Source organism: Bos indicus, chromosome 21, assembly GCF_029378745.1.
Source record: "Bos indicus isolate NIAB-ARS_2022 breed Sahiwal x Tharparkar chromosome 21, NIAB-ARS_B.indTharparkar_mat_pri_1.0, whole genome shotgun sequence".
NCBI lineage: Eukaryota > Metazoa > Chordata > Mammalia > Artiodactyla > Bovidae > Bos > Bos indicus.
This window is the reverse complement of record NC_091780.1, coordinates 6,782,242-6,807,532: the sequence shown is the minus strand read 5'-3', so window position 1 is coordinate 6,807,532 and position 25,291 is coordinate 6,782,242. Positions and strand designations below refer to the sequence as shown.

Sequence of the window (25,291 nt, the reverse complement as noted above, 5' to 3'; positions counted from 1 at the left end):
GCTGCCCTGAACTCATTTGTGCAGAGTCACATTCTAGCTGGAAACATCCAGAGTGCCTGGCTCTAGCTTTTCACCGGTGTCTTTACTGGAGGCCAGCAAGCTTCACCGGGACCTGCCTGGGCCATAGGTCCATTTCTTACCTCAGGCAGGTGGCCCCCCATCTGGCCTCTGTCTCCGCTGGACTGAGCAGGGGAGCAGAGTCCCCCCTCTGGATCACATCAGCCAGGACAGGGCTTCCGCCAGCTGCAGGGGGTGAGGGGTGCTTGTGTGGATCTGGGTACCCAGTTGTGCACTCATGCACCGATGGGCCGGGGTCCCTCTAGGACTGACTGTGTGTCTGCAGGCACACAAGTGTCATCAAACACAGCACCTGATCGCCAGGGTCTCCAGGTGGGAGCGTCAGGCCCCTGTGGGCTGCCTGTCCCCCTCCTTCTGCTCTTTCCTTCCATTTCCAGGTCTCCCAGGAGGTGTAAGCTGCAATAAGACAGGACCTCCCCTGACTGCGGTGGCTTCTTTCAGGAGGGCTGGGCCTTTCCTCACCTGACTCGCCAGCGATAAACACGACTACTGGGCTTCCCTGGTGGCTCAAGTGGTGAAGAAACTGCCTGCAATGCAGGAGCCACAGGTGATGCAGGTTCGATCCCTGGATCAGGAAGATCCCCTGGAAGAGGAAATGGCAACCCACCCCAGTATTCTTGCCTGGAGAATCCCAGGGACAGAGGAGCATGGTGGGCTACAGTCCACGGGGTCACAAAGAGTCAGACATGACTGAAGTGACTTAGCACGCACGCACCTGGCGCAAGGCTAGGAAAGTAGCAAAAAAGCATGGAATTCAGGGTGACCTCGTGAGGGGTGAGCTGGAGCCAGGAGCACATCCAGCACCATGGCTCAATGCTGGGGCTGACCTGGGGGGACAGGGCCAGGGAGCGAGAGATGGAGCAGGCAGGTGGATGAGGCCAGAAGGAACGATACAGGGCCTCAGATGTCAGGCCGGCAGCAGCCCTGCCCTGGTGCACCTGGTGTCTCCTGGAGAGCTTTCCAGGCGTCCATCCCCAAGAGCGGGTGGTTTAACTGATCAGGCCTGTTAACACTTGGCCATGGGCACTTCCAAGAGCCTCGGGGGCTCCTCTCCTGCAGCACAGCCCATACGTCACCTCTGCTGGGTTCCCAAGTTCCCATGAAGGCAGAGATTTTCAGAGGCCACAGGCAGAGCCAGCTGACCAGAGCAGAGGTAGATTCCAGAATGGAAAGGCCCAAGAAAGGGCATCTGGAAGTCAGGAAAGATCCCAGAAACAGCAGGTGGGGAGAGGCCTGGCCCGCAACAGCTTGCACATGGGCCATGACTCTCAGGCCTGTCTGGAGCACCTTCTTCAGATTTCTGCGAGTTGGAGGGGTCACATGGTTTGGTCTGATTCTCTAGGCAGGCGTTGATGTGGCTCAGGCTTATCTAACAGAGCCTCCTAAATCTGACAGAAGCAGAGATTTATTTTCTGCAAGGGAAACTCTTTGTTTTTCTGAGTGGGTAGCCAGGTAAGCCGTGAGTAGAGTCCTTCTCTGCTCTCCCCACCCCACCTGGAAGCCCTGTTTAGACACTTCCCAGGTGCTGTCTTACCCAATTGTCTGCACGCTGCATGCATGGTTCCTGGGTTTCCCCAGCCCCTAAATGACCAGCTGAGACTTGAGTCTGTGCCCTCCCAGCCTCCAACCGCACTAGGAAGCATTCTGCTCAATCAAATGTCTCCCCTGGGCCTTATCACGCCACATCAGACCGACCTTCCCCCAAACAAAAGGCACTCTAACCAATTTTCATGGAAATATTTTCTTTCTAACGCTAAAAGTTCCAAATCATAGTAAACAACAGCCTTTAAAAATAATGTTATACTAACATCACTACCAATGCTCCCCTTGATTATCAGGGTATCACTTGATTTTTTAAAAAATTTTTCTCATGGGCAGTCAGCATGGATATGAGCTTCTGAAGAGAGTTCTTCCCATGAGCAATCAGGGCTGCATTTGGCCTCAAAGAAACGAATGCTTGGAGCTCTCTCTCTTTCTCTCTAAAGTCAAATAGTGATGAACAACTTGGACACTGAGGTTCACAGCAAGGCATCCTGGTTCCTTAAGGGAAAGACCTGGGCAGAGCTGTCCCAGCTGGGCGGTCTGCTCCATGTCACTGATTCTGTCACAACCAACAGCTGGAAACATGGCCCTCTAAAGTGTCTATCACAGACACCCTCTCGTGCTCAAGACCATCGCTTTCTCATGGTCACCACAGGCTCAAGAAGGCACAAAACCAGCTTCATTTTCAGCTGGGTTTCTCAAGCTACCACAAGACAGGGAGACAGCTGCCTTCCAAAGCTCGCACAAGGCAAACCAAAAGATGGGGGTAGCTGCCTATCATGGGCAAGAAGGCATCTAAGGTCATGTTGTTAGTTGTTCAGTCATCTCCGACTCTCTGCGACCCCATGGGCTGCAGCATGCCAGCCTTCCCTGTTCCTCACCATCTCCCAGAGCTTGCTCAGACTCATGTCCATTGAGTCGGTAATGCCATCCAACCTTCTCCTCCTCTGTTGCCCACTTCTCCTCCTGCCCTCAATATTTCCCAGCATCAGGGTCTTTTCCAGTGAGTTCGCTCTCTGCATCAGGTCATTAAAAAGCCCCAAAGCTGCCATCAGAAGAGCGGCTGACAGACCCAGCTCGTCCTCCAGGCAGGAACACAGGACAGCCCCTTCCCAGGGTGCCCCCACGACTGCCATCAGGAGATGCAGATCCTTTACCTTCTGTCTGAAGCCATGGCCGGAGTCTTTTCTGCCCTACCTCTTCACCAGGGCAGATCACCAGAAAACTGCCAGTCTCCCCGACAGCACTTGAGTTTCCTAGGGAAACCCCTCTCGAGGACACACTGGCTTCCTTCAGGCAGCTGTACCACGCCATTTTTGCCTTTTCTGCATTGGCTGCTGGCAAACTGAAGGTACCTTGGTTCTTTGGCTATATAGCAGGCTCTCTTCTTTATAACATACATTTCTATAATTTGAATTCTTATTTTAATGGCCCTGTTGCATGAGTATATTATCATATGTGTGTGCATGCTAAGTCGCTTCAGTCCTGTCTAACTCTCTGTGACCCATGGACTGTAACCTGCCAGGCTCCTCTGTCCATGGAATTTTCTAGGCAAAAATACTGGAGTGGGTTGCCATGCCCTCCTCCAGGGGATCTTCCAGACCCAGGGATCGAACCCGAGTCTCCTACATTCCAGGTGAATTCTTCAACACTGAGCCACCTGGGACGTCCATATTATCATACAAGTGATCCCATATCATTTTAGGTAGAGACTAGAAATTGTCTCTAAAGTACCACTAGTTTCCTAATCTATAAAGTAAAAGCTAGTAAAACTGCTTCATAGGACGGATTCAATAACACAGTGAATACACAGCATGTAACAGTACCTGGTACACAGTAGGTGCTCTATGAGATCTGACGTGATTTAAACATCATTACTTCATTGTTAATTTATGTCCAAAGCAGCATTATTGATGTTACCAAGTCAAAAGTTTTTCATTTAATCTATAGTTTAGAACTTACTTTACTGCAAATTGGATTGGAGCCAGAATCAAAGCACCAAATGAATTATTTTTGAACTACAATAATTGAAATAAAACCATGCATACAAGAGAGGGAGAAAAAGGCCAGCACTACAATGAGTTAAATATTAAAACTGAGCCTTACATTTAGCTTTGTGGTTTTTGAAAGCCAAGGCAAAAATGAAATCATATTAACTTATGTGACACTCATCAGCTGATAAATGGCCTGTGTGGCTCCTATCGAAAGTGACTTTTCCCCTAACACTGGCATCTGAGGGTAAGTGTTCACACTGCTCCTCACAGGAGGTATACTAGGTACGAGCAGAAGGGCCACGTCCATGCGTGCCTGCATGCAAAGGCACACACATTCATCCTTCAGAAGAGATGCTTCACTTTTCAGTATTAAATGATTAGGGCCTGGTGGGTGAGCTCTCTGGAGATTTCCCACGGGTACACAGAGGGGTGTTCTTTATTGATTTCTAAAACTCTCACCAAGAAATTTTGTTAGAGAGCACGGACCAGTGGATCAGATCACTGAGAATACCATCCATCCTATGTCAGTTTACACACATTTAAGAAACACGGAGTTAAATTATTCCTCTCCATCCCAAAGAATGGACCAGTTTCCAGGTTCGTATCTGTAAAACAGCCTGTCCAGTGGCTTTCCTGAAAGTGCAGGCTGGCCTCCACCTTCCCACTCCACACAGCCACCCCGACTCCTCTGAGCCGGATGACCAGAGGAGTCCGTGGACAGGGAGGCTGACTTCATCCACGGAGGATCTGCTTCTCAATGCTTGCGAATAATCAGAGACAACAGACTCCTCTGGGAAAACCACGATCGCCCAAGCAGGGGCAGGACCAGATGCTAGCAGGATTTACTGGCTTTGATGAACAATAAGGTGTTTGTTTTTGCAGGTAATTAGAGTTCAGTAGCAAGCAATAAAGAGTTCTCCGAGAATTCTAAACAGACTGTAGCTAAAGGCTATTGGATTATGACTGGATCTAATCAGTCATCTGCAGACCTCCTGAGTTAAAATGCCAGTATTTGATAAAGCACAAGCACACAGACCACCAGGGAGAAACGGTGCTCTGTGCTCTTAACGTCCAAGGAGAAAAGGCGGCCCACGTGTGCGCACGTGTGGGGGTGGCTCTTGCCATGGCATGCAGCAGTTCACACAAATACATCTCTTCAAAGGTTCACACACGCTGTGTGTTGGGAAATGCTTCAATAACTCCACACTCTCACTACTGTTAGGGAGTGGGTTCCCAGGTACTACGAAGGGCTGGGTGGGCATTTGACAGAGAGAAGTGGTTTGCAAAACCATACGCATTTGCACTTTTCTTTCAGCACCCACTACTGAATGTGGGGCTTTTTTTTTTATTTCTTAACAAATCTGAGATATGAATACAAATTTGATTACAATTAGTTTAAAAAGTCAGCTTCTAGTAGTGTAGACAAAAGAGGATGAGCAAAGCGCTGTCACCGATATTTTTAAAATACTGTCAATTGAGGTTTGACAGAAAACAACAAAATTATATAAAGCAATTATCCTTCAATAAAAAATAAATTAAAAATTACTGTCAAGATGAAATAAATGTGTGCTGAGAGAAAACTGCTCATCTTGCTTGTCTTGGCCAAGAACTTGTTATTTTCTCCTTAATAGCAGAAAATACGCCTAAGATTATTTTCATTTACTCACATCATGATAACCAAGAGGGACAGAAAAGTGAACAACAAACCCACCCACAGGAGTGAAAAAAATTAAAATGAGACCAGATAAATGAAACAAAGTAAAAAAAAAAAAAAAAAAAAAGCCCCAGATATGGCTAAGACTAGGGGACAACAACTGCTTTTGTACTCCTTACCCATAGCCTCTACTCTTGAGAAGCTTGAGTTCACATTTAGGATTCTAGGCATCTTACTATCTAGGGCACTAGGAAAACTTGACAATATATATATTTTCTCCGAGAACTAGATTTCCATTTAATTTTGTTCTCTTCAGTCCAATATAAATTTTCCCATTGTTTTGCATGTTTTGGACTCCTCAATTTATTTATTTAAAGTTCTCAAGCAGTCAGCTCACAATCTTTCCTTCAGAGAAACATGAAACAGCTACTCCAGGAGGAAGAGAAAACCCTCGGGCCGCAGGTTGAGAGTCAGCTGGCCTCCTGCCCCAGAGGCTCCCTGCAGGTGATCTCAGGCTTGGGCCAGCCACTCAACCCCCAGGCCTGCTGTCTCCTCGTCTGAAACGCCAGCAGGCAGCCTCAGATTCTGTCCACACTTTGGGCTCTAGGGTTCTGTAGTTCTTTCTTCCTTAAGGGGAGAACTGCCAGTGGACAAAGGATGTAGCTAATGATTCTTTAAACTAAGACACTGACATTCTACTTTCAGAAAGTTGGACTTTGAAACTGGCTGAAGGAAAAAAAATTCAACGGCAGGAAGATAATCCCACTATCTGAATATATTTAGAGTGAATCAAAATCGTGCTGATCTGGGGAAGGGGATGCAACTCATGACAACACTCTGAGAAAAACCTCTTCCCTTTACAGAGTGTGCTTTAAGAATAGACCAACCTCAAATGAGCATTTCCACTTTCAGAGACAGTCTGTTCAGTGATCTCCTGGATTCCCTGAAGGGCTGGGACTCGGGCTTGCCTAGGTCCCTACTCGAGAGGAAGCAAAGGCGCCCAGCAGTACTGTTTTAGAACTTCCAGAATCTGAGTGAAAAGAATATGTATTCAGAAAAGCATTTAAAGAGGCAGAACAATCCAGAGTCTGATACTTACTTGTGGCCCAGCTCATGAGCGATGGTAAAGGCCAAATTGAGGCCATTGTCTTCGGCAAGCACACATTTCCTCTTAGCACTGCACACACCTCCTAAGTAAGCAATTCCTGCAGCAGAGACACAAAACACATCCTCTTCAGAACATGCGAGGTCCTGACCTCGCAGGGCAAATCCACACGGTCAGCATCACACACCATCGAGAAGGGCAAGCAGGGGCGAGGATGACCACGGGACTGGGCCTGTATCTCCAGAGCTCATGGAGACTGGCTGGTCAGTGTGGGATGCTTCTGTATTTGTCTAATGATAACAATAACCACCACAAGCATCTCTCAAGCATTTAACATGAGTCAGGCTGAGCAGCTGGCACATCTTATCTAACAAAGTCCTCATTAGCCAGGATGGAGGCAACAGGGAAACCGCGGTTCAGAGAGGAAAGGTAACTTTCCCAAGGTCCCCTGGACTGGCACCTGGAGCTGGAGGCTGAGGCAGCCAACTTCAGCATCCAGGGCTGGGGCCAGGCGAGGCCAGCAAGGCGAGGTGCCCAGCGTGCAAGGTTCAAGGAGAGGACCCCGAGGGGGTGAGCAGGCTCCTTCAGACTCCGTGCCCTGGGCCTCCACATCCCTCGCCCCAGGCCCAGCCCCGCCAGGGTTAACGCTCTCAGGGGGTGAGCCAGACCAGGGCCAGGGCTCACTCAGAGCAGGCCAAGGACAGCGGGAAGGTTCAGGAAAATGTCTCAGGAGCCCCTCAAAGGGGGAGACCGGGTCCTGGGAGGAGTGAAAGACACTGGAAGAGTAAGGGCCTGGAGGCCATCTGGAAAGACGGACCCCGCGGTCCAATGGCTCATCCCTGCACACACGTGAGGGACCCCAGGACTTTCCCTGAGACGGGAAGACTGAGGCAGCGCAACTAGGGGAACCAGACTCAGGAGAACACTGTGAGCAAGGGGCTGAGGAGAGAGGATGGGAGGGGGCGGGCTGTGGGGGTGATGGGGGGAGGACAGAGGACGGGGGGGGGGGTCCGGGCTGTGGGGGGTGATGGGGGGAGGACAGAGGACGGGGGGGGCGGCCTGTGGGGGTGATGGGGGGAGGACAGAGGACAGGGGGGGCGGGCTGTGGGGGTGATGGGGGGAGGACAGAGGACGGGGGGGGCGGGCTGTGGGGGTGATGGGGGGAGGACAGAGGACGGGGGGGCAGCCTGTGGGGGTGATGGGGGGAGGACAGAGGACGGGGGGGCGGCCTGTGGGGGTGATGGGGGTGTTCCAGGGGAGCAAAGCTGTTCTGCTACAGAGGCCCGTGAACAGGAGAGGGCCTTGGATGGACTGGGCACAGCTGTAGGTCACGGGCATCAGCCGTGCATAGCTGCCCATCTCTGGGCTGACACTGCCAGTGGCATCTCTGCACGCTCCTTTGCAGCTCTGAACCTCGGAAGGGCATTTCCGTGGTCCCCTCGAAGGACCCCCAGCACAGGGCCTGGGACAGGGCTTGAGTGCTGGTGGCGGCCGACTCCCCACTGTGTCCTGTGACACGAATGAGGGTCTGGGGGCCTGGGGGGCGGTCGGTGGGTCACAGGCCTGGGCGGGCCCAGGGCGGCCCTCGCTGTGCGCTCACAGGAGTGTGGAGCGGGCAGTGGCTTCAGCTGGGCGTGCATGGGCCAGTGGCACAGGTGACCCGGTGACCAGGGCCTCTGCCTGCCAGCCCGCACCCTGGGAAGCGCTGTGGCCACACGTGGCTCCCTCAGTGTGCTCAAGGAGTCTTGGGAGAGAAAGGCATCCCCTCGGGCACAGGGGCCAGGGTGGGAAGGAGCTGGCAGAAACGGTAAGTAGGGGGATTTAGGAATTAAAAACGAACCTCCCTCCCTGCTCCCAAAGAGCTAAACCAACATCCTATGTGTTGACATCAAGACTAAGCCGGGGCAGACCCCCAGCACACACAGGGCCCCCTCACAACCCCTGCGAGGGGCAGGCCAGCTCAGCACAGGAGCCGGGCACCACGGCACATGCCTGCTTTTATTTGGAAACATGCTTGGCCAGGGTTGAACTTTTTGTTTTCCACCAAAAAAAAAAAAAAAAAAAGAAAGGAAATGCTCTTAGGCCTCAAGATGTGTTTTTTGCACGCTGGCATCTTAATGCAGACTATGGGAAGGAAGAAAATGACAACCAGAAAGGACACGATCTGCCTTTGCAGTGCCTTCAAGGTCATTATTCTGGTTTTGTTTTAAAAATGCTTTCTGGGCTGCTGCAAAAAGTCCGGCAGTGAGCAGGGCGGAAAGCTTCCACAGGGCACTGACGGCATCCGCGTGCTGCACACACGCACGCACACACGCACACACACACACTCAAACACACCGATGGTCTGCCCAGCCTCCCGGGTCAGTGAATCAGTCGGAAACAATCAGAAGTGCTCGCCCCGAGTAGTCGTCTGGTGAGGGGGAAAGACAGACATCCAGGGCCAGCTGTGCTGAGCTTGCTGTCCCAGGACCGCCTGCTGAAGCAGCAGACTTCAAATACCACAGGAACACGCCCCCGGCCCCGGCTGCACTCAGCACCGGAATGGGGCATCCTGAGCTTCCACTCTAACTGGGCGACACGCAAGGCTGGGGAACGACTAAGTGGAGGGCCTCTCAATAATCACATTTTAGTTTCTCCAAGGTGCAGATGACTTTTTTTTTAAACTAGAAATGAAGCCTTGGTTTATAAGAGATGCTCCCAGACAAAGATGGATTAAGGTCTAGTGTTTTTAATGATTTATTCCAATTGTGAACTGCCTCGTCATAAAACCAAGCAAGGCAAAACACCTCAACAAAAACAGCCCCAAAATGGAGCATTGGAGCTTGCAAGTGTATGAGCAATGCTGTGGAAAATGCTTAGAACTCGAAAAACAAAGTCTGGAGAGAAGCCCAGGTTGTTGTAAAAGCACTGTAGGGAACAGATGATAATTAAGCCAGGAGCTTCAGGGGAAAACATAGCCCACCACTACTCCATGTTTTCTGGGAACAGCAGTGTAGACAGCAGGGTGTGATGGAGACACGGAGACACCCTGTTACCTCTGCAAAGGCACCAGCTTGAAAACCCCATCAGATCCCACCTTAGCACTTGTCAAGAAATGAGGAAAACCCAGTTTTCTCAGCATCGATTTTGTTTTTTAAATTAAAAAAAATGAAGTCTGTAAACATAAGTTCTGCTAATGTCCATGCTGAAACTGTGGAAGCAGAGGGACCGTCTTGTGGAACTGGACTTCCCCACAGACAGCAAGGACTTCTCAGACCCCAGAGTAGTGCTTTCAACGGTTTTGGCCTTCCATGATTTAAAATTCTACACCAGAGAAATCAGAGTAGAACTTATTTTTGAAATCTTAAAAAACATCAATTCCACATGTTTGCGGAGCGCCTTGGAACCAAAGCGGAGCAGAAAGGCAACTGGCATTTATTAGGGTTCTCTTCACAGGCGAGTTCAGCTCTGCGTGCGCCGTCCTCCCTTATCTGGAAGGTATTACTGGCCCCACTTTACAAGCAGGGAAGTGAAGGTTCAGCATCCGGTTACGTGGCTGATCAGGGCTCAGACTTGTGTACAAATGCAGGGCTCCCTTTCTCCAGCACCCGCGCTCCCCCAGGCAAATGCTGGGCCTCCCACACCAAACTTTTGGTAACCAGCAACAACGACAAGCTTGAAGGATTTAAAAGATTTTCATAAATCTTAATGTGCTCTTATGCTGAGATGTGGGTGGGATACAGTAAAGGTTTCACATGTTTAAGTCCAAATTCTTTAATCCTAAAGATGAAAAGACTTGAGGGATATATGTGGTCATATTAACAGCAGCAGAGCTACCTCTAGGACATGGTTAAGTCATTACAGATCTTCACATTTTTTTTCCTTTTGGCTTAAACCTAGTACAATGAATATGCACTCACCATGAAAATTAAAGGTATTGGTTATATTTCATTTATTCAAGGTGACATACAACAGAGGCAGAGGTGGGAGACTAACAAACCACCACCACCAACAAAAACTATCTGGATTTTGATTCTGAGTGTGCAGCCCTGAAGGCTGTAGATATGAAGGAAGTTCACAGTCAGCACATAATTGAGTGTGTGCTTGTGTCCTAAGGGCAACTCACTCCATCTCCATGAAACCCATGGCGCAGATTAGGAAAAGCAATGTACATTCTGGAAAGTCTGAAATACTGGAGTTACAGATGAAGGGCTGTAAAGCGTTTTCCTGATGCCTGGAGAAGTGTATCTAATTCATCACAAAGCAGATCACATCCACCAGAGCCTCCCAACCCAGTTTCTCAGGCAAATCAATTCAATGTGGACACACTCTTCTCTATTCCTTTTCTTGGTGGGAGCACAAGCTTGAGGAGCTAATTGGGTGAGATTGTTTAATTTCTTTTTCAGTGGAAAACTGTGTGGTATAAGCACATAATTCTTAGACTTAGAGTTGACCATATGATGTTTTCTAGATTTAAAGAGTAAACAACACCCAATTGTATAAACTCTGGTTTATCCAGCAAATTGTCTGTGTGAACAGTTTATAGCTGCTGGCCCTGTTGCCCATTATTCAGACCTTCTTGGGCTCTGCCTGAGAGAGATGATCAGCTTTCTCCCACCAGCCACTCCAGGAATCAACACCATCATGGTTATCCCTGGCATACCATGCTGCCAATTATGAGACCGTAATTTACATCTATTCTCTCAGCAATCACAGCAGTAGAGATTGAATTTCACGCTCAGGCTTGTCAACAAGTCCTTGTGCTCTTGGAAACTCACTAAGTGGTTGGAGGTACGATCTGAATTTGTGAACGGCATTAGGAACAAATGTCTTAGAACCTAGGATGTGACAGATGAAAAGTAACTACAGTCTATTCTTATTACTCACAGTACTTGGATTCTAAAAGGAAGCTCTGAACCCTGAATTCTGGAATAGAGAACAACTGGTCCTAGGGGAAATACAGGGTTTAGTTCCTGTGAGCTTCTGATCACATTTTGTCAACTGACACATAACTTTGTTTTATGTGTGTTTCTGTTTAAAGACACGTATTCGATATGTATCATTGACTCATTAACATTGAACTCAGTGCCTGTAACTCAAGGCTGAATGAAGTTCATCTAGTGTTTTCTTTGCAAGCCATGTGGCAACCTTGAGCTCTGAAACACTAATCAGCACTTCAGCACTATCCTTGGAGGCCACTTGAAACAGCAAAATCACCACTAAAAGCAGAAAAATATGAAAACAAGGTGCCAGGGAGACCTCAAAAAGGACACTTGTTCATAGCATGAGAGCTGAAACAAGAAAGAAAAACACTGCCTTGTTTGACCTCTCCTGGGAACATGCCTGTTGGGTGACTCAAATATTTCACCATTCTCCATGTATCTGCAAATGACCACAGAAGTACTGCAAGTTCTGATTGGGGAGTTTCAAATAAATTTTAACGAGTAGGTGAATTCACAAATGCAGACTCTATGAACGAGGAAAATTGGCTGCATTCTCAAAAACCGTGTCTTTTACCAGGCACAATGAAGTCCTTATCAGTTGCAATAAGGAAAATCACTTTTCATTTACATTTCCTATATATGCTGCTTATATTTCCTAACTCTATACTATTAGATTAACTGACTCAGGCCCTTCTCTGTAATTCTGCTTCTGCAGTCTCTGAGATCAGTGGTTCACAGGGTCACTGTAAGTCACTGACCCCCGAAAGACTTCTGCACAAAGTGGACAGAGCCCCATAAATGCTGAAGGACAGGCTTCTAACAAACCGGGAAAGAAGGTTAATGCTAAGTGTCTGGAGAGGTGGCAAGGGTAGGAGAGGGTGGTCCCACCGCTTGGGACTGAGGGACACTGCTTCTCAGCCCGGCCCTGCCCATTGCTTTCTGCCCTGGTGCAGGGCCCCCATGCCCCAGGGGGCACAGCACGACAGCCCCTCCCAGACGCAGCCTTGTCTTAGCAATTCCTCAAAAGTAGGAATCCCCATCTCCCTGCTCTTCTGGGTCCTTTGGGGTCAGTCACAGAGGAAGGAAGATGAGTTAATAAGGTCTTTATCCCTACACCATGGATGGGGGTGGGAGGCAACGGCTTAAAAAGTGGCACTGGTTCCCTCCTTAAACATGAGCACTGCAGAAGTTGCCACTACAATACAAAACTGTGCCAAACATCTATCTAACCTGGAAGCACTGATGAACTAAAAACCGCGCAGCTCCCAAAGGTCAAACAAAGCGGTAAACAGACAAAGTGTGACGGTAACAGCTTCCAAGTCTGACCACTGAAGGGCTCACATGCTTGATTTTGAAACTTAATACCAAGTCAGAGTAATCAAAGTAGTGTGCTACATACATAGACATTCAGATCAACTGAGCAGAACCGAGAATCCAGAAATAAATCTTCACATTTATAGTCAACTGACTTTTGACAAAGGTGTCAAGACCATCCAGTGGGGGAAAGAACAGTCTTTTTCAACAGATGGTGCTGAGACAGACACCCAATGTCAGAACCCCTTCCTTAGATCATACACACAAATGAACTCCAAATGGATTGTAGACCTAAATGTAAGAGCTAAAATGATAAATCTCCCAGAAGAAAACAGAAGTAAATCTCTCTGATCAGAGTGGAAGGCAAAGCCTTCTCAGATGTAACACCGAAAGCATGAGCGGAGATAAAAAAAATCCCTCGCCAGTGTGTTTACCAATGCAGACATGGTCTTCTTGTGGCCCACTCCTCCCACAAAGGAGAATGGCTGGGTGGGGGCTGGGAGTGAGGTGGGGAGAGATGGAGCTCCCAGCCAAGCAGTGAACGTGCTGATACCTCCCCAAGGAAGCTGTCCAGCCACACTGCCTGCATTATGACTTCCTGCTAAGTGGGATCGTCCCAGCAGCCTCTGTGCTACAGGCTAGCTCATGCAGCCGTGTCAAATCCACGTGAGCTGCTGCTTGTGTGTGCATGGGTATGGGGGTGTGTGTGTGTGTGTGTGTGGCTCTTGATTACGGTCAGAATCAGAAAGGACAACGTGTGCTGGGCCGCACTCCAGCTTAGGACAAACATGCCCTCACTCTGGGCATCCCAGTCACCTCTGGGATCTAGGGCTTTAGGAAGAGATGCCACCCCTGGTGAGGGAAGCACACGGCAAGACCCCCAGAGGACTCAAGGGTTGCTGGGCTAGAGCTGAGACTCCTACAAGATAAGTTAAGTGAGTGAAGTGTAAACAGACTCTCCCAGGGATTCACAAACTGGAACCGAAAAATTTATCCGAAAGGTTTGTTGCACTCTGTGGAAACTGAAACATACCGGGAGATGGCGAGGGAAGCGAAATAACTATTGACATTCAACAGACCACAGCCAGCTTGAGCCCCGTGCGCAGAGACGCCATGCAGGCTTCCTTTGCTCCAGCAAGACGGAGCTTATGTCTGGGAAGAGGATCCCCAGGGAGCAGACAGGGCGCCTCCAAAAACTCAAGAGGCCTCTCTTCAGAGGGCACCCAGGGGCTCAGGGGCTTCTGCCTCAGGCCCAGACCCCCACCAGAGGGCCTCAGCAAATTCACCTCAGGACGTCAAAGGAAGGAGGTCTGTGCCAAGATCCTGAGACTCTCTCATTTTGTCAAATACTTCGCACAGTGTTTCCTGCCTGCCTGAACGTTACAGCCTCATGCCAGGCACAAGATCCAAAGATGAACCAAAGGGGTGCAGGCCATGGGAAACAGTCCCAAGAACACCATTCCAGCAAGAAGACACGGAGGCAGGTGGAAAGGTGAGCAGACATTTTATACATCAAGCTCAGGGCCCGACAGGTGGGCGCTGGGGTCTCTAAGGGACGATCGTCCCGGTGTCCTGTGTCCAGGTCTGAGCTCCTGGGAAAGTAGACAATGGAGACTGCAAATGGAGCTGGCTCTGGGTCCCTGCTCAGGGTCACCGGTCACAACAGAGGACCACGCCCTCCTCACTCTCACCTTGGGTCACTCGGCAAACATGTCTGGACGCCCTGGCCACGGCTGGCTCCGCCGGTGGGAGCCTGCCGGCGGCACTGTGAATGCAGCAGGGATGCAGGCCTTCAAGTTTCATTTCAAAGACCTCCAAACCCTTGTGTGTGCTCCCCAAGCACCGCAGAGGGAAACAGACCCTGCCAAGCCTGCTCGGTGTCTGCATGTCTCAAGCTCTCCTGGATGTGCACATGCACGCGTGTGGGTTTGTGCGTGGGCACACATGAGTGTGCCTGGATGCGGTCTGGGCAGCCACCACCAGACAACATTTCTGAAAGCTGGTGGTGTGAGGTGGACGGCCACGCTCCCGTAGTAAGGAACCCTGGTGGACTTTAGAAGTTTTAACTATATTCCCATTTGCTCACCAACCTCACCATTTAGCATCTGTTTTTGTCAATAATTCCAGGGACCTTTACTAGTCCTCCTTTCACAGCTTTGAGACTCCTCCAGCCTCCTCTCTCACCATCGTGTTTCCTCTCCCTGGGGGTGAGGGCGCCCTCTCTATCCCTAGGGAAAGTTGGGGTTTAGGGGTCAGGGGTCAGGATGCACTTTCCTTAAAAATATCTCGGTCCTGTGGGATGTGGAAAATGACACAACCAAGGCTTCCACAGGGCCAGATATCCCAAAGGAGTACCTAGGAGTGGATGTGAAGTGTTCCCTGCAGGAATTCAAGTGCCACCTGGCAAGAGGGACACACTCCTGACCTAGCCTGCTCGTGGTCAAATGCACCCTGAGTCATAATCTCCCTCAGCAGTCCTGTCTGGCTGAATGTGTGAGAGCAGCGGGCAGGGCGTGAGGGAAGACCACCACACTGTGATGGCGGCTGAGCTGGAAGAAGGCGTGGTGGCTGGCGGTGGGGGCAGAGGGCACCCGAGGCAGCGCCCAGGGAAGGGCATCCGCCTGGCTGAGGGGGTGCTGGCCACAGGGCAGTCACACAGGCGTCCACTTTCTACAGACCTACCACATGACAGAAGCACTCAGGCGCGGCTTCCCCAGAGGGAGAGGACACCAAAGGGCACAAGCGGGTCTTCCCAGGGGCTGGCGCTCTCTGACCACCAGATCTGGGTCACAGCGAGTGCTCAGCTTCAAGCATTCACTGAGCAGCACACCTAGATACGTTTGTTTTTATGTAAATTTGAAAAAGAGAAGAGCTGCACACACAAGTGAAAAAGGAGAGTATGGACCTGATTTAATGATCTGAGACCGGTCAAGATTACTGAGTAGTTCAGATGATAGTGTCTTGTCCCAGGAGCTAACATATAACCTGGTGACTACAGTTGATAAGACTGTATGATATAATCAAAATTGGTTTAGAGAGTGGAAGTTCAATGTTTTCACCCGCTCCCCCCAAAAAGTAAATATGTTAATAAACTCCATGGTGGTGGGTGGAACCTTTTCACAAATTACCAAGTGGTACACTTTAAATATCTTAAATTTTTGTCAGTGATACCTCAATAACATTGGGAAAGAAGACAGGTTATCTTAAGAGAATTCAAAGGTCTTCAGATCAGATCAGATCAGTCGCTCAGTCATGTCCGACACTTTGCGACCCCATGAATCGCAGCATGCCAGGCCTCCCTGTCCATCACCAACTCTCGGAGTTCACTGAGACTCACGTCCATTGAGTCAGTGATGCCATCCAGCCATCTCATCCTCTGTCCTCCGCTTCTCCTCCTGCCCCCAATCCCTCCCAGCATCAGAGTCTTTTCCAATGAGTCAACTCTTCACATGAGGTGACCAAAGTACTGGAGTTTCAGCTTTAGCATCATCCCAGGGCTGATCTCCTTCAGAATGGACTGGTTGGATCTCCTTGCAGTCCAAGGGACTCTCAAGAGTCTTCCCCAACACCACAGTTCAAAAGCATCAATTCTTCAGCAATCAGCCTTCTTTACAATCCAACTCTCACACCCATACATGACCACAGGAAAAACCATAGCCTTGACTAGACGGATCTTTGTTGGCAAAGTAATGTCTCTGCTTTTCAATATGCTATCTAGGTTGGTCATAACTTTCCTTCCAAGGAGTAAGCGTCTTTTAATTTCATGGCTGCAGTCACCATCTGCAGTGATTTTGGAGCCCAGAAAAAGAAAGTCTGACACTGTTTCCCCATCTATTTCTCATGAAGTGATGGGACCGGATGCTATGATCTTCGTTTTCCGAATGTTGAGCTTTAAGCCAACTTTTTCACTCTCCACTTTCACTTTCATCAAGAGGCTTTTGAGTTCCTCTTCACTTTCTGCCATAAGGGTGGTGTCATCTGCATATCTGAGGTGATTGATATTTCTCCCAGCAATCTTAATTCCAGCTTGTGCTTCTTCCAGTCCAGCGTTTCTCATGATGCACTCTGCATAGAAGTTAAACAAACAGGGTGACAATATACAGCCTTGAGGTACTACTTTTCCTATTTGGAACCAGTCTGTTGTTCCATGTCCAGTTCTAACTGTTGTTTCCTGACCTGCATACAGATTTCTCAAGAGGCAGATCAGGTGGTCTGGTATTCCCATCTCTTTCAGAATTTTCCACAGTTTATTGTGATCCACACAGTCAAAGGCTTTGGCATAGTCAATAAAGCAGAAATAGATGTTTTTCTGGAACTCTCTTGCTTTTTCCATGATCCAGCGGATGTTGGCAATTTGATCTCTGGTTCCTCTGCCTTTTCTAAAACCAGCTTGAATTAGGTTGATGAAATCATAGTGCTATCAATTAGTTAATTAAAGTGGTATTAATGAGTCAAGGTTTGCTTTTATCTGTATCCCCAGACTTCACCTGTTTTATCTGTATTTCTTGGACCATATGAGGTGGCCTTATATGGTCCCATTCTTCCAAAGACTCTTGCAATGTTATGTCCTTGAAACTCGCCTGAAGCAGTCTTGACTACAGTTTCACCCCCTCTCATACTAATAACTGTATTTGTACAGAAGAATAAAATACAAGGTCATATGCAGAATTAGGGAGAAGGCAATGGCACCCCACTCCAGTACTCTTGCCTGGAAAATCCCATGGATGGAGGAGCCTGGTGGGCTGCAGTCCATGCGGTCGCTAGGAGTTGGACACGACTGAGCGACTTCACTTTCACTTTTCACTTTCATGCATTGGAGAAGGAAATGGCAACCCACTCCAGTGTCCTTGCCTGGAGAATCCCAGGGACGGGGGGAGCCTGGTGGGCTGCCGTCTATGGGATCGCACAGAGTTGGACACGACTGATGCGACTTAGCAGCAGCAGCAGCATGCAGAATTACTTGCCAAGTTAGCAAAGAGAAGCTTTTTCAGAATAATTCAGAAACCGTGTCTCTTGCTAAATGCTGAGCCCAGCAAAACCATCCTCTAGGGGATGAACTGTGGAACGTGAGTGCGGCCTGGGGTGAAGGTCAGCGGCATCCAGGGCCCCTCCCCGCTGTGCTTTGTCCTGGGGCCCGCCGGGTGTGGGGAAGGTCAGGCCCCAGGGCAGCTCTGGACAGCAGCTTCTGACGCAGGTCTGTCAGTGCCCGCTGGCAGGACCCCACAGCCCGTTAACTAAAGACAGGGTCCTCACACGGGAAGCTGGCCGTCATCTGGGTGCTGACTCAGCTGCCGTGAGCTAAAGTCCACCCGCCATGCCAGCCCCGACTCCAGACAGCCTCAAGAGGCCTGAGAGGGCTCTGCCTCTGCAGACAGGAGGCAGAAAGGACCCTGTTTCATTGTAGTTAAAAACAAAAGCTAGCCTCTTAGAAAGGAATGCTGATGAGAAGTCAGGTGGGCCCCCAGCACAGTGACAGAAAACAGGCCAGCCTGCGGCAGGACAGGCAGCAGGTGAGGAAGACGCCCAGCCTGGGGAAGCGTCCCCAGACGTGGCAGGCAGTGGATGGTTCGCCTTTGGGTTCAACATTTTACTGCTCTACACTTACGGATACAGCTCGTACCTAAGGCTCCTGTCTTAGTTCCTTCAAGCTGCTGTAACAAAATGCCACGGAGATGTATTGCTCACAGTTCTGAAGGCTGGAAATCTGAGACTAGGGAGCCAGCACGGTTGCGGGTGAGGGAGCTCACAGTCTTTGAGGCACAGTCTTCCTGTTGTGTCCTCATATGACAAAAGGGGCAGGGAATTCTGTGAGGTCCCTCTATTATGGCACTAATCCCAACCATGAGGGCTCCATCCTCATCTACCATCATCACGCTGTGGGTTAGGGTTCCAATATATAGATCAGGGGGAACAGAAACATTCAGATCAGAGCAGCTACCTTGGATCTCAAGACTGGCCCAAGACTACAGGAAAACATGCAGGTCAGGGCCTGTGTTTGAATAAACAAATGCTCATCTCTTAAGCAATTCCACATGCTTCCATCTTCCCTCTGTGATTATGATGACGGCCCCATGTTCTATTCCCAGGACCAGGGGATCCTTAGAACTCCGCTGTGGCCTTCCACCAAGGCTGGCCGGCCACCGGGCCCACACCTGCCCCAGACTCACACCACATCCAAAGGACTCACCACCCCAAACTGTGTCTCCTCAAGTTTTCCTCCCCTTGAAGTTCAAAAGCTTGCAGACCTGGTCATTCTCTCTCCTCCCCTCTCTCTCTCTCCTTCCACCCCACCTCAGTAACATTAAGTACTGCCATTTCCTGCTGCTCACAGACTCTGGGATTTGTTTGTTTCTTTTTCGTGCCAAGTCTAGAACCTTTAAGCTTGGATTATTGAGGTAGCTCCTCAGGGGTCATCTTTCCTGCTTCTCTCCACTCCAGTGAGTCCTTTAAAGGCTAGATTCAAGTGTCCTCTCTTCCACTGATTTTGCCCTGATCCTGCCAGCTCACATCCCCTGCCCCTCTAGGGCCTGTCATGATACCTTTTCTTTACAATGAGCCCCATCGTCCTGCAGTCCAGTCATCTGACCAAATCTTATGTCTGCAGGGATGTTAAGCATCTCTGAGCCAGCACCCACACACTATTTCATAATTAACATGGGCTAGTTAATTATGAAACAGGTTCTCAATAAGTTCCATAAATGAGTAAAAGGATACTAATCTTCATAAAAAGTACCCTCTGGTGCTTAAGAAGTCGACTAGAGTTCGATGCATAAGACAGGGTCCTCAGGGCTGGAGCACTGCGACAACCCTGAGGGATGGGATGGGGAGGGAGATGGGAGGAGGGTTCAGGATGGGGGATACATGTACACCCGTGGCTGATTCATGTCAATGTACGGCAAAAACCACTACAATACTGTAAAGTAATTAGCCTCCAATTAAAATAAATAAATAAAAAGAAGTCGACTGGAACAGGAAGAAGTAAACGGTAAGTAAATGATACAATGATACTAACATCAAACCTGTGCGTACCAGATCCAATGCTAAAGATTTCCCTTCATTGTCTCATTTTATACTTACAATCTCCTGGTGAGGTAAATACTATTTATTATCTCCATGACACTGGGGAGAAACTAAGACCCTAAGAAGTAGACAACTCACTTGAAGTCAAACAGTGAGTGATGGAGCTTGGTTCCCATCTCAGATCTTTTGGATCAGAGGCCTCACACTAAACTTAAGAGGCTGCAAGCTGGTGGGCACAGAAGAATACAGACTATAGAAATGTTCTGTTTGGACCACTAAGTATGTAAAAAAAAAATAATAACCATCACCAAAAATTAAAAATTAGGGGAAGCTACATAAAATTCAGATTTCCCGACTCTTCTTAAAATATCAGATAACCAGAAAATGATACACTTGTCAGTTGATGGTGCCAGGACAACAACTGATCCAAGTGGAAACAAATGAATTAAAACCCCCACCTCAAAGCACACTCACAAAAATAAACTCTAAACAGTACAAATGTGAAAACAAAACTTTGAAAGGGTAAGAAGAAAATACAAATAAATGTCATTATGATTTCACAATATTAAAAACACTTTAAAACAAGACCTAAAAAGCAGAGATCAGAAGGCAAAGAGCTGTTATCTAGCTAAATCCATGCAGAAATGTCTACATGACAAAAGTCATAGGCATAAAAGGACAGACATGAAGAAGATATTTTCAACTCACATGACCAAGGAAAGATTTACAAGATAGTCTTCCTAACTAACAGCCAGAGGTATGCAGGATAGAGTCCCCTGAAGACAGCAGCTCACACGCGCCATGCCGGCAAAACCTGACGGTGGTCAGCCTTAAAGACTCAGATGCTGGGGATGAATAGAGTATAAGTTGGTATAAGGGCTGTTTTAGAGAGCAAGTTGGCTTGTCTAGAAAATCTGAGGGCTGTGAAAGCGTTGTGGAATGGTTATAGCCTGGAAGTGCCAGACTGTACTTCTGCACTGGCAAGCCCCAGCAGACTGGTCTTAACAGGAAGGCCTACCACCCATCACACACACACACACACACACACACACACACACACACACACGTGCATACTCGTGTCCACACACACACACATGCACACATGCATGTGTGCATACATATAACTACCACCCTGTGAGGAGACGTTGTCCTCAGCCTCAGTTACAGCTAAGAAAATGGAAGCATGCAGAGGGTGAGTCTCTGTCCCAGGCTGGAGCTGCAGCCAGGAAGGACAGCAGCTTCTGGCCGCAGCCCTCCCGACTGCGCTGAGGGCGGGCGGGCCCGGAGCGGCAGGCAGGCCGGGATGGACCCAGCCAGCACTGCACAGAACACATGCCAGGGGCTGAAGGGGAAGTCTGCCAACTACTGTTCAAAGTCCAGGGAGTTCTCTGTTAAAACCCAAACCAAAAAGACTTTAACACAGATGGCTTTAACCCTTGAAACTGTGCAAAGTTTGGTATGTATCTGTGTAGTTTTTGTAAGAAGGTTTACGGTTTTCATCAAATTTCCAAAGGGGTCCATAACCTTAGAAAAGTTAAAAACACTAAACACAGGAATCCCACAATATAATCAAGGACATTCCCTAGGAAAAAATCCTCTCTGGACAGCCAAGTCAGAGCAAAAGATCCTGGGAAAATTATCCTTCAGCCCTCAGGGATTACCCAAGCATTCCTCAGAAGGTGATAACCACCAATATTCTGTTGAATGTGTTTTTCTTTGCCAGATCTAAACTGACTGACTCATGGAGTAAAAGAGTAAGGGTCTAACTGCCTTTATTCACCGAGGTTACTTTTAAAAGAGCAATCAAGGTAACCCAAGGGTGAAAGGCGGATTTTATTGGTTAGGTGCATGCTCTTTCTTAAGAAAACATCCGGAATTCAGTATTCAACTTAAATTGAACTCTGTGGTTATAAAGAATCTAAAAATAAAAGACAAAAAATCTGAGAGACATGGGCTATTCATATACGCGTATTCGTACATACGCATGATCTACAAGTATATAATCCTAAGGGTTACAATATACATACTTTCTTTAAAAAGAAACTACTCTTCTGTTTTATCAAGGGCCTACCTCTTCCCCTGGAGCTGCATTTAGCTTTATTATAGGATCTTTACTAAAGATCTTTATAGTAGGATCTTTACTATATCTTGGAGCTTTTTACTGGGGCCTAGGAATTAAATATGGAAATGTACTTTCCTCAGCAAAGTACACACTGACCTTTGTTACAAACTGTCTTTGTTTTCTGCAAGTAAGTATTTCTAAAAAATGGATTTTGTTTGGATGTAATAGTAAAAACAATATAAAAGCCATTTGTTGATTTTGTTCTCCACTTGCAGGAAACTTACTGATACACTGCCATTCTCATTCAGAAAATTTATGTCCACATCCACTCTGTCTGCTTCAAGTCTGAGGTCAGAGGAGCACTTATTCTGCTCCGGCCAGTGCACAGCACATGTCCCCTGACGACACTTCACACAAGTGTCACCAGCATGAAGCAGAGCAGAGCTTTGTTTTCCATAAATCATTCTCAGTCTTGGTCTAACAAAACCCAACGAAACTGAGAGACAAGGCAGGAAAAGTCCCTCTAAAAATAGATATGTCCTTTAAGACCATCTTCTGAGAGTGTGGAACTGTACACACTTTTTTAGGGATCTCAACCAGACTGTTGACCTGGCTACCATCCACTCTTCCCAGTACTGAAAACCAAAGAACGTTCTAGGCTCATCTGCCTAGGTTGCCATCCACATAGGTTCCTGAAATTATTTCTTAGTGGCACCACCTTAACCAGTCTCCCCAGTTCCAAACAAGCTTCAGACTTCCCAAGATGGGACTAGATTATCCCCATGGGAACAATGACATCATGGACAAGTGTCAGTTTGCTGTGACACTGTTACTCCCCAGCAAACATAGCTGACTCTTACAGGGATAGAACTGCCCCACTCCATTCAATTGTCCCACTGATCTTTTTTTGCACCAGTTTGGTATCATGAAATAAATATTAATTCCAACCCTCTCAACAGAAGATCTTCCATTCAAAAACATAATAACCCAAGAATGCGAATTGCTATTTCCTGATCCCTGCACTGTGCTGGGCAGGCTCTGGCTATAGTCAAAGACAGCCCCCATGACTGCATTTGGAATGCAGAGGCAACAATAAATCAGATGGACTAGTGAACACAAGAATCAAACCAGAAGGAGTGGGGCAAATTTTCCAAAGCAAAGCGAGATTTTGACGCAGAGGATCAGCTGCTCAGGAGATGAGGTGACGATTTTCCTGGACTCCTTTTTAAATTTCATGTCTGGATCTCGTCTGGAACATCTACCAAATGGACTCAGGCCCAGATATCTGACATTCCTTTCGTAATTCCAGCCCTGTGACTGCCCCTGTGTCACGGCAGCGGGAACCTTACTTCCAGCCTTGATTTCAGATCATGACCGACACTCCATTATCTGAGCTCCCTCAGCACAGATAACTGCCCAGGAGTCTTTATACAGCCACAGAGGACTGGGAGGCCTCCAGTGTGAAGATGTGCTGAGTCTCTACATGCTTCTCTCAACATGACATTTGGAAAGCTGAAGACAAGAGCAAGCAGCTGGGGCCTTGGAAGGCACCATCCTCAGTGATCTCAGGGGCCACTCTCTGCATATGTGCTGGGGGCAAGGAGGCAGCCAGGTGGCAGGAGCCATCCTGAGGGACAGGGTCATCGCCACCCTCCAGCTGACACGCAGGAAAGCCTTGGGCTGATCTGGTGTGTGTGATAAAGGCAGCAGAAGTCCCTCCCCAGACGTAAAGGATGGTCCACAAGGCCCTGGGCTGCTCTATACCTGAGGGCAAGTGGACTACTCTTAAGGGAGTGCATTTCCATTATCCTGCTCAAAGACATAAATGTCAAAGACATATGCCACTGGCAGGATAGCTAGTGAACCCCAGGAGAGACCCCATTCCTCTGAGGATTGGTCTCAAACTAAAGAGTTATGAATTCACAATTAAGGGTGTTAAATGATTCCTTCCAAGAGAACCAGGATTGTGCTGATCCAGGTAGAGCTGACTTAGCAGTCACTGCTTCCAACACATCCTTGGCTCCCTTGGCCTTTCTTAGGGTTGTAAACCACGGGGAGATTTCACTTCAGGCTGGTGGATTCTGAGGGGATGAGGCAGACAGGCTCTTGGACACAGGGCCACTCTGTCATTTACCACCTAGGTGATTATGGCAATTACTTAAGCTCTCCAAGTCTTTATCCCCATTTGTGAGATGAGATGAGACAAATACCTACCTCATGGGGCTGGGGATTAAATGAATAATGCAAGTAAAGCATTTTTCACATAGTAAACACTGAACAAACATTATCTATCACCACAATTATTTTGACCAAGTCCAAATTAAAAAAAAAAAAAAGGTTAACAAAGCAAAGACTCGGTGCCAAGAAGCCTACAACCATTTCACAATTGTCTGCAGTTTAGCTGCCAGTGTAAAGATGTGCTGAGTCTCCAAATGCTTTTATCAGCACGACATTTGAAAGGCTGAAGACAGAACAACCAGCTGGGGATTTGGAAAGCACCATCCTCAGTGGTCTCAGGGGTCACGCTCTCTGTACATACGCTGGCGGCAAGAATGCAGCCATAAGAGCTGTCATGTACCCTAATATGCTTGGAATCATGCTGTATCGCCTCACTCGCTCTGGTCTTCCTCACCTGCCTCAGTTTCAAGCTAGACTGTAGACTGACTCCCCTCAAAATAGGTGTAAGCAACCCCCTTTTGGATGCTTCTACCTGCCTGGACACTGCCTGTGTCTGCCAAGCGACCAGGATGCCTCCAAGGGCCAGCCCTGCTGGGTCGCGGTGCACCACGCAAGCCTGATAACTTCCTTGTGATTCAAAGGGAAACAGAACCTTCTACAAAGCTTTCTCAGAGTTAGAAATGGGTGAATTCATAAAAATTGACTAAGAAATTTATTAAGATTAAATATGCAATGCACACTGAATGCACTCCTCGGAAACATCACGTCCCTCTGTTCTCTTCTGAGATCATGGGGTCTTCATGCTTAGGCCTCCTGTGTATTTGATCAAACAGAATTCTAAAAATTAATAAAATTAGCTTTCTGAGGCAGAAAATGCTATTTTCAAAAGAGAGAGTTAACAATAAACTTATAACTAGACAATGGGGACTTACCCTGGGGGTGAATATTATAGCACAGAAAACAACTTTTTGAAAGGGAAAAAGAAATAAGATGCCTCGGAGGCCACTGGAGAAAATATCTGTCTGGGTTTTTCCACCAAGTTATCATCCCGGCCAAAATAATTCAATATGAAAAAAAAAAAAAAAGAGTCTTTTTAATAAGTGATGCTGGGCCAACTGAATATCCACATGCAAGAAAACTAATTTAGACCCCTACCACATTCAGACACAAAAACCAACTTAAAGTAGATCACAGATCTAAATATAAAAGCTAAAATGATAAAACTCTTAGAAGAAAACACATGGGTAAATTTTCATGACTTTGGGTTAGCCAATGATTTCTTAGGTCTGACCAAAAACACAAGTGAGAAGAGAAGACTGATAAGCTGAACTTCATCAAAGTTAAAGTTGTCCATGCTTCACAGTATACCTTGACTAAAACAGAAAGACAATCCCCACCCCCTCCAGTGGGAGAAAATATCTG

At 48.0% G+C, this 25,291-nt stretch overlaps 1 protein-coding gene across 3 annotated transcripts in view; it reads right to left on the bottom strand.

Annotated features, from left to right (window-relative positions):
• The window catches only part of ADAMTS17 (ADAM metallopeptidase with thrombospondin type 1 motif 17), a 404,698-nt gene that overhangs the window by 227,049 nt on the left and 152,358 nt on the right, over positions 1-25,291 (bottom strand). For all 3 annotated transcript variants that reach the window (XM_019983858.2, XM_070775014.1, XM_070775015.1), the window contains exon 8: positions 6,368-6,473. In XM_019983858.2, coding sequence (XP_019839417.2) covers positions 6,368-6,473 — 106 coding nt within the window. The remainder of the gene's footprint in view (positions 1-6,367; positions 6,474-25,291) is intronic.